Below are 13,140 nucleotides of genomic sequence, written 5' to 3'. Positions count from 1 at the left end.
ACCTGGGATCGGTCAAACTGTTTTGTCAGTCTCATGAATAGGCAATAGGACTTATTATTAATTAGGGGTTTGTGGCACAAATATTTTCTAGCAGGGGGTGCACAATGTAAAAAAGGTTGAAAAACACTGCTCCAGCATAAGTTTGACAAAAGTCAAACTCAATGGAAGAGGCCATCCAACAATTAATAATCTCCTCTACCATTACTTTTCTAATGTTATTCAAGCTTTTTATAGCATTTGTATAATTAATGCTTTCATTTTTTTTTTCTCACTGCAATTATGAACAACAATATATTGAAAATAACCCAATCTATGGCAACTTAAATCAACCAATACTTGGTAAGTGGAATGAAATTACACGTAGTCTACCTTCTCCTGATCTACGTCTCTCCACCTCCCTTATTACTTCTTTTCACTCCCGCCTACAAGACTTTTCCTGTGCTGCACCCCAACTCTGCAATTCTCTACCACGCACAATCAGCCTCTCCCCTGCCACACATACATATAAACGTTCCTTGAGGACACACTTTTTCATTGAGACCTTTCCAACACTCTCCTGTCTACGGTTGCTTTCATCCTAGACTCACATATACAGAGAGTCTGAATGTTGATAGCCAAACCATTGCTAAGAAACTCACACACATTATTCCTTGTGTCTTCACTCCTCTCCTTCTAGAATGTAAGCTCCTTGGGGCAAGGACCTCCTTCCTATTGTCTCATTCGGTCTTAACATACTGTATATGTAGTCTTTAGTAATGCAACATTATTGTCCTCCCTCCCACATGGTACTGCACTGCAGAATATGTTGGTGCCATACAAATAAAAGATAATAATATTTGTTTTCTTATGCGTATTAATAATAATACGCTCTTTTATCATTGCATGCATACACTCCATTAAGAAAAGTGCTGAAACTTTTCCCCCCTGAATGCCAGTACAAAACCGTGCTTTAATAAGTCCTGTTTGACTCACTTCTACTTCAGTTATATTTTTTATGATTGTCTATTTCTTGCACCAATTGCATGTATTTGGCAGGACTGATAAAGATGCCAAATCATCATTAAGATCACGCACGCCTACGTTTCACGTTGTAACTGGATTGCAAATTAATCAATTGGAACACCGCGCTTCTAATTATTCTGAACAAATGTTCATTTTAAAACCTATAAAAAGGAAGTTGGAAAAAGAAAAGCAGCTTGCTGATTGACCTTAATATTAGTTATATATCTAGCCCCTCTTCCCCACCCTAAAATCGCAGATCAGGTCCCCTAAGGTGTTCTGGGGTCTGGCTAGATGTCTCTGTGTGGTGCATACCTGCTGGCAGCAGGAGGGCCTGAGTCTCCCCCGATGACATGGGGGATAACAGGAACAGGTTACTGGGGTGGATGCCTTCGTCTTTGTTCAATGGTGCAGCGCTGTCAGGAATCGGCGTTCTCCTCGCTCCCCACACAGAGCACTCCCTCCCCGCAGGGAGCCCCTGGACACACAAAACAATCCTGTCTTACCGGCCTCCACGGCTCCTTGCCCCTGCCGCCGTCGCGGGATCACTCCCCTCAGCGATTCCTCTGCACAGCGCCGGGCGCGCCCACGCCCTCCTGCACGCACACCTGCACCATCCACTGGCTCGCTTCACACACGTACACGAGTTACGGAGCACGCTCAGTCTGCACACTCTTATTCCCGTCCCCCGGACCTCAGGCTCCGCCCCCGCACACTGCACGGGCATACTCAGGTTACTAACAAGACTCACCTGGCCTGTTATGCCTGTACCAATCTGCAGTGCGGGCAGCACCGGCGTAACATTATGTCGAGCCCACAAGACGCAGACCAGACCGAACTTCAACAGTTTCTCTCCAATCTGCTTCAGCAAAACCAGGCCATGGCGGATCAAATTGTGGCACTTACACGCCAGGTCGCAGTACTCTCAGACAGGGTACCGACCGCGACCCCGCTAGATGTAAGCCCCCACTCCGCAAGCGCAGTTAGCAGCTCAGATGTAAGGATTCCTCCCCGCAAGCCTTATGCAGGTGAACCGCAAGATTGTAGGGGTTTCCTAAACCAGTGTGAGGTGCAGTTTGAAATGGCCCCCCATCTCTACAATACTGATCGCAAGAAGGTAGCCTACATTTATAACCTCCTCACTGGCAGCGCCCTGGCTTGGGCTTCCCCGGTTTGGGAGCGACGTTCTGACCTTACCCAAGATTACCCGGCATTTAAAGCCGAGTTTCAACAAGTATTCAATTCTCCCGCTTGTCGGGAGATGGCATCTGTTTCTATGCTGTGGAATTCCGGACTGTAGCAGCCAAGACTAACTGGGGACAAGAGGCTCTCGTCTCCGTGTTCTGGCAAGGCCTGGCAGATCCCATCAAGGATGAACTCTCTCGCCAATCCAGGCCGGATCAATTGGAGGTCCTCATTGATTTGGCTGTCCGAGTGGATCAACGTATCCAGGTACGCCGCTCAGAGCGTCAGCGCACTCGCATCCATAACTTTCAAGTTCCGTTCTCCAGTACTCCCAGCAACACTCCTGCTTCCCCAAGTGCTACCATACCTCTTCGTCCTGCACTGGAGTTGCCAGAGCCAATGCAATTGGGGGTACAACGCATCCACACATCGATACGGCAGTTCCGCCACGCCGGGGGATTGTGTTTCTACTGCGGATCCATGGAACATCTGGTTCGGGAGTGTCCACTGCGTCCGGGAAACGGGAACACCCAGTGAGTACAGAGGGGCTCTCTCTGGGTGTAATGTCTCCACGTCCCCTTTCTAAAGGTGAACTCCCTAAGAAACTTACATTTCCAGTCTCCCTTTCAGGCGATAAGTTCAAGACTTCTACCGCCGCTTTCATTGACTCAGGAGCTGGAGGAAACTTCGTGGATCTTGAATTCGCCAGGTTAAACCGCATACCACTCGTGAGAAAGAAGGTTCCCATCGCACTCGTCTGTATCGATGGACGTCCTCTTACCCCGGCCCACATCTCCTTAGAGACGGCTCCCTTGCTTCTGTCCTCACATCTGCACAAGGAGATCTTAGTTCTCAATGCCATTCATGCTCCTGGGATACCCATCACCCTTGGTCTTCCTTGGCTACAGCTTAACAATCCTCTCATTGACTGGACTTCCTCTGCTCCCATTTCCTGGAGGCCGAGGTCAGACGAGACTCATCAACTGCTGGCCAATACCTCTGTTCCCGAAGTTATTCTACCTTCCATTTACCATCAATTCCGGGACGTTTTCAATAAGGTACACAGGACTTACCGCCGCCACACAGGACTTACGATTGTCCGATCGATCTAGTTCCAGGTTACTCCTTACCCAAGTCCAAGACCTACCCCTTGTCATTACCAGAATCTCACGCTATGGATGAATATATCCAGGAGAATCTCAAGAAAGGCTTTATTCGTCACTCCAATTCCCCAGCAGGGGCTGGGTTTTTCTTCGTCAAGAAAAAGGACGGATCGTTGAGGCCTTGCATCGACTACAGGGGTTTAAACCACATCACTATTAAAAATCGTTACCCCCTTCCCCTTATTACCGAACTGTTCGATAAATTACAGGGGGCCAAGGTTTTTTCCAAGTTGGATCTACGTGGTGCCTATAACCTGGTGCGCAACAGGAAGGGGGATGAATGGAAGACGGCCTTCAACACGCGTAGTGGACACTACGAATATCTGGTAATGCCTTTCGGCTTATGTAATGCTCCCGCTGTCTTCCAGGATTTCATCAACGACGTCTTTCGTAAGGTACTCAATATTATTGTTATTGTATACTTGGATGATATCCTGATTTTTTCCAAAGATCTCCAGGACCATATACGCCACACCTCCTACGTCCTTTCCCGTCTCCGTGAACACCATTTGTACGCCAAACTGGAGAAGTGCACCTTTCATACGACCTCTACTCCGTTCCTGGGGTATATCATTTCCGATGAGGGGTTTATGATGGACTCCGGTAAACTTCAAGCAGTCACTGAATGGCCAAGACCCAACTCTCTCAAGGCCATACAACGTTTTTTAGGGTTCGCTAATTACTATCGTAAGTTTATACGGAGTTTTTCCACCATTGTGGCACCCCTCACTGCGCTCACCAAAAAAGGAGCTGATCCTTCTGCTTGGTCATCCGAGGCCATCTCCGCCTTCGAGACACTCAAGGAAGCCTTTATATCCGCACCTATTCTCCGTCATCCCAACATCGAACTTCCCTTCGTCCTGGAGGTCGACGCTTCTGATTGCGGCGCTGGTGCCGTTCTTTCCCAGAGACCCACGCCACAAGATAAGTTACATCCCTGTGCATATTTTTCCAAGAAATTCTCGTCTGCCGAGAGGAACTATGACGTGGGTAACAGGGAACTTCTGGCCGTGAAGATGGCTCTTCAAGAGTGGAGACACCTGCTAGAGGGGTCGAAAGAGCCGCTTACTATTCTCACGGACCACAAGAACCTTCTTTACATAGAGAACACTCAACGCCTTGGTCCACGACAGCCTCGTTGGGCTCTTTTTTTTCTCGATTCGATTTTCACCTTTCCTATATCCCCGGGACCAAGAACGTAAAGGCAGACGCACTCTCCCGAATACATTCTTCTGAAGAGAGGCCAGAGGAATCTTTGGAGACTATCCTTCCACAAGAGAGGATTCTCGCCACGTCTTCTTTCAAGAATCTTGACAAGATTTTGCACTCCCAGAGACGCATTCCCAAGGACTTGGTCGTTCCCGACAACAAACTCTTTGTACCATCCAAATTTGTTCCAGAGGTCCTGTCTTGGGTTCACTCCTCTAAATCTGCAGGTCATCCAGGTTTTAAGAAGACTACTGATCTCATTCTTCGGAATTTCTGGTGGCCAAGGATGTCTCAAGATATTCTGGAGTTTACCCACGCATGCCCCACGTGCGCTCAAAGCAAGACTCTCCGTCAAAAGCCTCAGGGTTTTCTGTTACCCCTTCCAGTTCCCGACCGCCCCTGGTCCCACATTTCTATGGACTTCATCGTGGAGTTGCCCAGGTCCAGAGGAATGAACACTATCTTGGTGGTCGTGGACAGGTTCTCGAAGATGTCCCATTGTCTTTCATGTGTCCCTCTTAAAACCATTTATCTCCAGTCACTTCTTTCCGGATCAGACTCGTAAACCGGATCCCATTACTGTACAAAATAGCGAGGAATACGAAGTTCACTCTCTTTTGGATTCTCGCCTTTCCAGGGGTCAGCTCCAGTTCTTGGTGCAGTGGAAGGGCTTTGGCCCTGAAGAGAGATCCTGGGTACCTTCAAAGGACATTCATGCCCCGGCCCTTCTTAAGTCCTTCAGGAAAAAGTTTCCAGAGAAACCGTTCTTGGACCGTCCTGAGGCCGTTCCTGAAGAGGGGGGTACTGTCAGGAATCGGCGTTCTCCTCAATCCCCACACAGAGCACTCCCTCCCCGCAGGGAGCCCCTGGACACACAAAACAATCCTGTCTTACCGGCCTCCACGGCTCCTCGCCCCTGCCACCGTCGCGGAATCACTCCCCTCGGCGATTTCTCTGCACAGCGCCGGGCGCGCCCACAACCCTCCTGCACGCACACCTGCACCATCCACTGGCTCTGTTCACACGCGTACACGAGTTACAGAGCACGCTCAGTCTGCACACTCTTATTCCCGTCCCCCGGACCTCAGGCTCCGCCCCCGCACACTGCACGGGCATACTCAGGTTACTAACAAGACTCACATGGCCTGTTATGCCTGCACCAATCTGCAGTGTCTCCCTGTAGCTCTTCCTGTCCCGCCTCCGTTCCTAATTGGACCTTCCTGCTTTATCTAGCTCCTCTCTGCTCTCAGTCTTTGCTCGACATAGGGGCCTATGCAGAGAGCAGCGCTATTTCGAAATTCGCCATTTTTTGGAGAAAATCGCGCAGAAAGCAGCAGAAAATGGCGAGTTCCGAAAAACGCGCCAATTTTTCTTTTTTATTTGTAAAACTCGCCTCGCGGCTGGCGAGAACCTCAATCTCGCCAGTTTTAAAAATATCCGTATGCAGAGAGGCGCGAACGGCATCTAGCGGCTGTTCGCGCCAATAAAATGGCGCGATTGTCTCCGTTTTGCCTCGCCAGAAAAAACTGCCGCTCGCGGCCATTGCAAAGGGAAAAAAAAAGGCGCGAATTTGTTTTAACACATTTCTGAAGCGCGCATCTCGCCAATTTAAACTCGCCACACGCATCCATGTTAAACATAGCAGAATTCGCACTTTTCTGCATATGGAGATTAAAACTCTCCAAAAAAGCTACTTTTTAATAAATTCGCCAATTTTAAAATTCGCTGCTCTCTGCATAGGCCCCATAGTCTCTGTATGGAAGTACTTCTGGATTCTCTCAGTGTTTTCACAGGTTCTGACGCAGCTCGTACGACTACGCCTCTGGCTCTCGATCTCGGCACTCCTTGGACAACGCTCACTCTGGTAACCCCTTGAACTCGGCTTGGACTACGACCTATCTCCACTCTCCACTCCCTGACTTCGGCAAGGCATCATTCACTCTATCTCTACAACCGGTACCGGCAAGTATTGTCTACCTTACTACACCTGGCCTGGCAACGCTTCATACCACACTCCGGACACGCTCCCTTTGCTGCGGGTGCGTGTATTACCACTTCCCCCTTCAGCTCAGGGGACCGGTCTGGTCTGCGGGCAGCACCGGCGTAACAAGCGCCTCCATCTATAGTAAGCCCCAGGAATGCGGGGAGGAATCCTTACCACAGAGATTCCCCACAGGGATGAGAGATTCCAGTCTCACACACGGATTATCTTTAAAAGCAGCAGTCTCTTTATTCTCTTGGGCAGCAGCAGCAGCCGACAGGTACAGTTGATGCACAGTCCACTAACTGTTCTCCCTTATGATGTTCCCTGCCGTCACTCTGGACCCAAAGGGCATCCAGAGTGGGGCTAGCTCTTCCCTCACCCCCTAAGCAGGGTGAGAGGTATTTGGTCCACCTCACTAACTACAGCTATTTCAGCTCTACTCATGAGCTGATCACTCCTCTCCTCACTAACTCACTCACTCACTACTCTCAGACTGACAGAACAGAACACACTAAATAGGAAATGCACTGCTCTTTTATGATCTCAGCAGGCACCGCCCCTGTGTCTCTTGCTTTGACACAGGGTCAGGTGACCTACCTCCACCACTCAGGGCAAGTGCTTGAAGTGGGGGGAACCCATTATAACGCCAGGCAACCTGCCCTTACCAGGGATTATACCAGGAGGAGGATAGAACTATAGCACCATTTCTTACCAGGGCTACATATAATAGGATTGCAGCAATAAAAGTACAGTACTAGATTAAGACGTATATTCAAAATAGGAGGTAAATGAATAGAAGATTATTTACAGGGAAAAATCAGAGTGTAGACAAAGAGAATAATAATCTACTGAGGATGTAACGGACAAGCACACATTCTCAATCACAGACAGGTTATTGCCCCACAACCAGTGTATGTATGTATATATATACAGTATTTCAATATCCCTTTTAATTGCTAATAGTAAAGCTTCTCTCTGCATTGATCTAAATCATTTTCAGATGAGGTTTTAGAGGACAGATCCAAACCGCCCCCCTCCTTCATTTCTTTAATACAAGAATGAAGCAGACGGTCTCGGGAGCAGAACCCCGTTAATTTCAGCTCAGGGGTCCCCCTGCTTACGAAGATACTGTCCTCCGAAGGGGGTGCCTGTATCTCCTGCAGTTTTCTGCAGTTTAAAGCCCCCGATCACATGGGCCAATAGGAAGTTGCACCTGATGACATTACGGCTTCCTATTGGCTCGCGAGCTTTGAAAAGCAGTCGTAATGTGAACCCTGGAGTGGCTTCCGGCACCCACCACGGAGGTAAGTACCTCTGGAAGCAGGGGGTCCCCAGACGTGAAATTAATGGGGTTCCACTCCGGAGACCCCCTGCTTGAATTCTGTATTTAAAAAAATTAAAGAAAACAACAAAACAAACGGCTTGGATTGCCTCTGCAGGGGGGACATTATTGCTAAGAGGGTAATGATCAGTAATTAATCTTGTAACAAAGCTCCCATCAGGCTTCCAAGGATGGGCAATTTTCAGATTCAGTCCATTTTCTTGGTACCATTTTTACACAGACAGTACTTAGAGATAACATTTGTAAATGTACCCACCCCTTATTTTTTTTTATATATAAACCAATAACTTTGACATATAGCCATTTCTAATTATGTCAGCTGCAGCAGATCACAGGGACCCTGTGTGTGCACGTACAAAAGAACCTAATACAAATGTTGACTGATGTCATCAACTTTGAGGTTACATCACCAGATAATGCCAATTCTATGCCGTTCTTATTAACACAAGTTAAAACTGCAGTAGATTACTATTCTGTGATTTAAAGAGATTTATGGTGGTATCAGCTTAAATCTGCTTTCTTCTTTATTAAAGTTATTAGGTCTTTAGCCTTTAAAAAAAAAAAAAAAAAAATGTAATCATTTTTTTTTCTTTTTAAGGGCGCATAGATGAATGTTGTTATGAACAGATGGCAACACCCCAAGAGAGAAACAGAGAAGAATTCCAGGTGCTGTCTTCTATTTTATATTTCCAAGCAAGACACAAACATACACGAATGCTCTGATCACAGTAGAGAACTCTGAACAGCTTCACATTTTCAATGTGTAATCATTACTATACGCTTGACACAGCCTGGATGAGGTAAAGGAAGATGTATACATTGGTGAGGCTGATGTGGTAGAAAGTCTTGACTGGTCAGATTAAGGAATAAAAGCATTTTAAAAGCAATATTCTCTCTCTCTCTCTATATATATATATATATATATATATAAGACCTAGGGCAACCAAACTTGGAAGGTTTACTTTATGTATCAAAACCATAGTCATGGTTTGGATCCTCTCGAACATTCCAAAGAGGGTGCTGCTAGGAACGTTACGTTCCATGTGCTGTAACTGGTAGGCTTTGTATCTGGCACGTGCCGTCATAATGCACATAGCCTGGTTGGTAGCAGATAAGGAGAGTCAGATAGCTATAAAGTTTACCCAGAAAGCAGACGAAGAAAGAAAGAGGAAGTCAGGTGGCACGTGAGGAGAAAAATCGGGTTATAACGGAAGGTCTGCTGCAGCTATATCAAATCGAATTGTACTGGAGAACAGGAGGAGACATAATGTATAAGGGAGATGTTTTATAGAGCTATAAGCAAAAATCCCTGAGTCCCCGGTTAAGCCGGTGTGAGTAGCCTCTACTCACTATTAAGCACCGCCCTGTGACTCCTTTGGATTGAAGCTGCTAGCATGGCTGCTGCTAAACTGTGTGCGTCCTCCGGTTTGCCCCCGGTGGCGTTTCCTCGATCAAAAAAGTAGACAGAACAAAAAAGGATCAAAGTAACAGCTGCTCCAAGGTAGAAAAAAATGGGGAAACCCACCAGCCATAGAAAATTAAAAACAATTTATTAGGCTACATAAAAAACATAAAGACAGTGAAAAAACTCCACCCACGCATTTCACGCCACCTATGGTGCTTTTTCAAGGAAAAAGATTCCCCATTTTTTCTACCTTGGAAGAGATGTTACTTTGATTTTTTTTGTTCTACAGACATAAATTGGCATATTTTATTATTATTTTATTACAAACTTTGAAAGAAAGACTGTTGATCACATTTTCCTTTTATTTTATTTGTTTACTATATTCTTCAGGTGGAATTTGAGGAACAAATGTGTTATGCAGCACTGGACCTCAGCCCTAAAAAGCCCAGGAAAAATAAAAAAAAGAAAGCCTGCCATATAGATGCTCAAGATTGTGTGGAGGACAGAAAACCCCTGAAGCCTGGCAATATCGTATCTAGATCCAGCATATACCTCAACAGTGAGCAGTTAAAAGCTGAAAGCAATGCCGCAGAGGATATGATCCATGACGACCCAATCAGGCTCTACCACCTAATACATATGTAACCCTTCTATGGTACCCCACCTGACATGAGATTGGGGGTACACTCCTTCTGGTCACTGAGTGGTCTGGGTGCTGTGACCTGCTGGTAAACAGGAGGGCTGAGTGCTCCGCGATGTTGTGGGGAGAACCCAGGACAGGGACAGGAGGTGTGGTGTGGGACAGGTTACCTTGTTCTCTCAGGGTGCACAGTGCCTCCAGCCAGCAGGGATCCCCTGGGGTCTACAGAGGAGAGACCCCCACTGACACTCCATTCTCCATACACAGGGACACACACAGCAGCTTCTTTTCTGTGGATCTTTATTCAGAGCAGCATAGATGTGCAGACGGCATACAGCATGATATCACAGGCTTGGAGTAATCTCTGCCTCTCTGCTCATGGCAGCTTGAATTCCCCTCCCTCCTCACCCAGGTGGGGCAGGAGGGAGAGAACTCTTCTTGGCTTGCTATCTCTCTCAGCTCTCTCTGAAGACTAACTCCTGATCACTAACTAACATACTATATTTTTGGAGACATGTCTCAATTTGAATATCCTCAGGGAGTGTCTCTAACTTTGAATCATTACAACTCAAAGCTGGATACCGATTGTCTCACACACACATCCGGGGGTGTTCCAACCCATATCCACCCTTTGGATTAACATGCTCAAAGGTTGCTTAGGCCCGCCTCTGAATATTGCTACAATACTTCAGAGCTGAAACTCACAAACAGGCTAACTGAAGGAATGAACCTTTCCACTGCCCATTCTAACAGGACTGACAGAGGAAAGGCCCAGAATTAGCAATAGCTGCCGAAGGCCAGGCTATACATAAAACAAGAAACATATCTACAGAGGACCAAAATCAAACTGATTGACCCACCCGAAGCAGAATTTGTGATCTGCTGACTGGGATTTTTTTGTGCTTAATATGATCTGGGGTACTTGCATCATCTGTACTTGGCATATACCACGTACGGAAAAAGTGTAATTGCGAAAATAATATTCTGAGCAATAAACAAGAAGAATATAAAGGAAGCATATTGAAAGAAAACATGATAGGGAGCTCACTTTAACAGGTCAACGGCCTCTAGATTCTTTTAGTACTGAGATGAGAAAAGGTACAAGCACAGATCCCTCATGACCAATTGTTAGTAGCCTTATTTACTGACTGTGGGACCTTCCTTAGGTCTTACAGTAGTAGTAGAAAATGAGTGTGCTGAAAGCTCTTTCATCTCACTGGTAAAGATGTTTGCAGTAGTGTGAAACATGAATACAACAAAAGAGCGTTCAATAATGCCAGCCTTGATTACACATCCAAAGCAAAGTAAATATATCGCAATAAGACTGTTTTGTATCGGTCTTCGTTTGGAAGGACTGTAATACTTACTAAAAATGAACAGTGCAGTATACGGAAAAATGGTTGTAGATAACTTTGTATAAAATGATTTCATATATAAACAAGTACATATACATGTGCTGGATTATATGAATATATTAAGATGCTGGAAGAACCACTGTGTGAATTTACAAATAACCTATATATGTTTTTTTTATATTTAAGGACCTGAAGAATCCAGTTCTCCATGTTAATTTGTTGGTAAAATCTGTGTTTATTTATTTTGTTTTTCCAGTGCTCTCCTTTGTATATATTAAAAAAAAAAATTAAGGGACACATCTGAATTAGGTGCCTGTCTGTGCACTTTTTTTTGTGGTTCCCATTGTGTCTTTTTTCTTTATCTCATAGCTTAGTGATGAAAGTTATAGGAAGGGGTGCTTAACAGTCAGTACAATTCTTCTTCTTTTTTTTTTTTTACGGTGATTAGTTTATAATTTTTCACTTACAACAAAAATGATTATGTATAGTTTATTAATCTATTTCAAGTTTTCATTGCTGCAACAGATAATAATGGGGTCCATATGCAGTAAAGCGCAGAGATTCTCAAATGTCTCCATCTTGTGTGCTTCCACTGCAGCAAGGGATTCTGGGAAATTACATGCAAATGAGCACACAATGTGTCACCTTTTGCCTGAAATCCATTTACATGGACCCCATATAAGCAAATGCTCTGCTGTTCACACAGCTTTTACGCACAGCATGGGATTAGATGCAAAGCCAGTCAAACCACGCACAGACATGCTTCAACCTTAATGGGTCTCATCAATGTGAGGTTTGTTGTACTGGCTTTGCAATTTTCAAGGCTGGGTGGATTTACATAACACATTTTAAGTCATGGTGGGTGAAAAAGGCAACAAAAAATCTCCAGCGTTAGCATATAGCCAATAAAGAATATCACTTGTGAGCACATTCATTTCCCAGAATCCCTTGCTGCAGTGGAAGCACTGTATGCTAGATGATAATGGTGAAAGGCAGGTTTGTAGACCTGTCTAAGACATGTGATTGTGCTCACAAGTGATATTCTTTATTGGCTATATGCTAACGGTGGAGGTTTTTTGTTGCCTTTTTCACCCACCAAAACTTAAAATGTGCACACACACCACTCCAAAGGAAAAGGGGGGAGAAGCTGGTACAAATTAACAGGGTCTGAAAGGGGGCCCGGGACCCGACTATGTTGCATGTTTTCGCTTTCTCGGTAGTATCATTATTTGTCACTCCTTGCTGCCGCCCTCCTTCTCCTTCTGAACCGCAGTATTAAATGACATCAGAACGTCGTGTTACCATGGCAACGCGACACCGTCACGGTGACGTCAGCGGCGTAATTTTACGCTGTGGTTCAGATGGAGAAGGAGGCCGTAAGCAAAGAGGCGGCCACACATCTAAGTGCGGGAGAGAAAAGAGCTGCTAAGTGTCCCGGAAAAAAACATTTCACCGGGGCCCGAACTCACTCTTGGCAGCCCAGCATGTATCTACGATTAACCATATATACCGTACAATACCCAGGCAGGAACTTTGATAAAGGACACAGCACACTGAGTGAATCAAAAAAGTTTGTATTGTGGTCAAGAAATGATACCAATGTTTTGGTCAGCTATGGGGCCTTCATCAGCAGACGGAGACGTTGGTACCATAAATAAGTAAGATAAAAGTGACAGACCTCAGCAGAAAGTTGTGTGGAGAGAATATGAAGGGCTTCAGGGATAATCACTGTTGAGTCAGGGTCTGATGCATCTGAACTTCATAACGAAACATAGAAACCTTAGAACCTTAGAACAACACTCCATTCCATTACTCATTGTACTATGACCTGCACGGTATTGTGATGTAATTTCACCAG

At 45.6% G+C, this 13,140-nt stretch overlaps 1 protein-coding gene across 1 annotated transcript; it reads left to right on the top strand.

The window, feature by feature from the left end:
• Positions 1–248: 248 nt before the first annotated feature.
• LOC142494708 (T-cell receptor-associated transmembrane adapter 1-like) lies at positions 249–11,560 on the top strand. Its single transcript, XM_075599142.1, has 3 exons — positions 249–339; positions 8,481–8,548; positions 9,678–11,560. The coding sequence occupies exons 1-3, from the start codon at positions 249–251 to the stop codon at positions 9,930–9,932; spliced, it is 414 nt and encodes a 137-aa protein (XP_075455257.1). The 3' UTR covers positions 9,933–11,560.
• The last annotated feature ends 1,580 nt before the right edge of the window (positions 11,561–13,140 follow it).

This window comes from Ascaphus truei, chromosome 5 (assembly GCF_040206685.1).
Source record: "Ascaphus truei isolate aAscTru1 chromosome 5, aAscTru1.hap1, whole genome shotgun sequence".
Lineage (NCBI taxonomy): Eukaryota > Metazoa > Chordata > Amphibia > Anura > Ascaphidae > Ascaphus > Ascaphus truei.
Note: the sequence above shows the minus strand (reverse complement) of the source record. Positions and strands in the feature narration are given on the sequence as shown.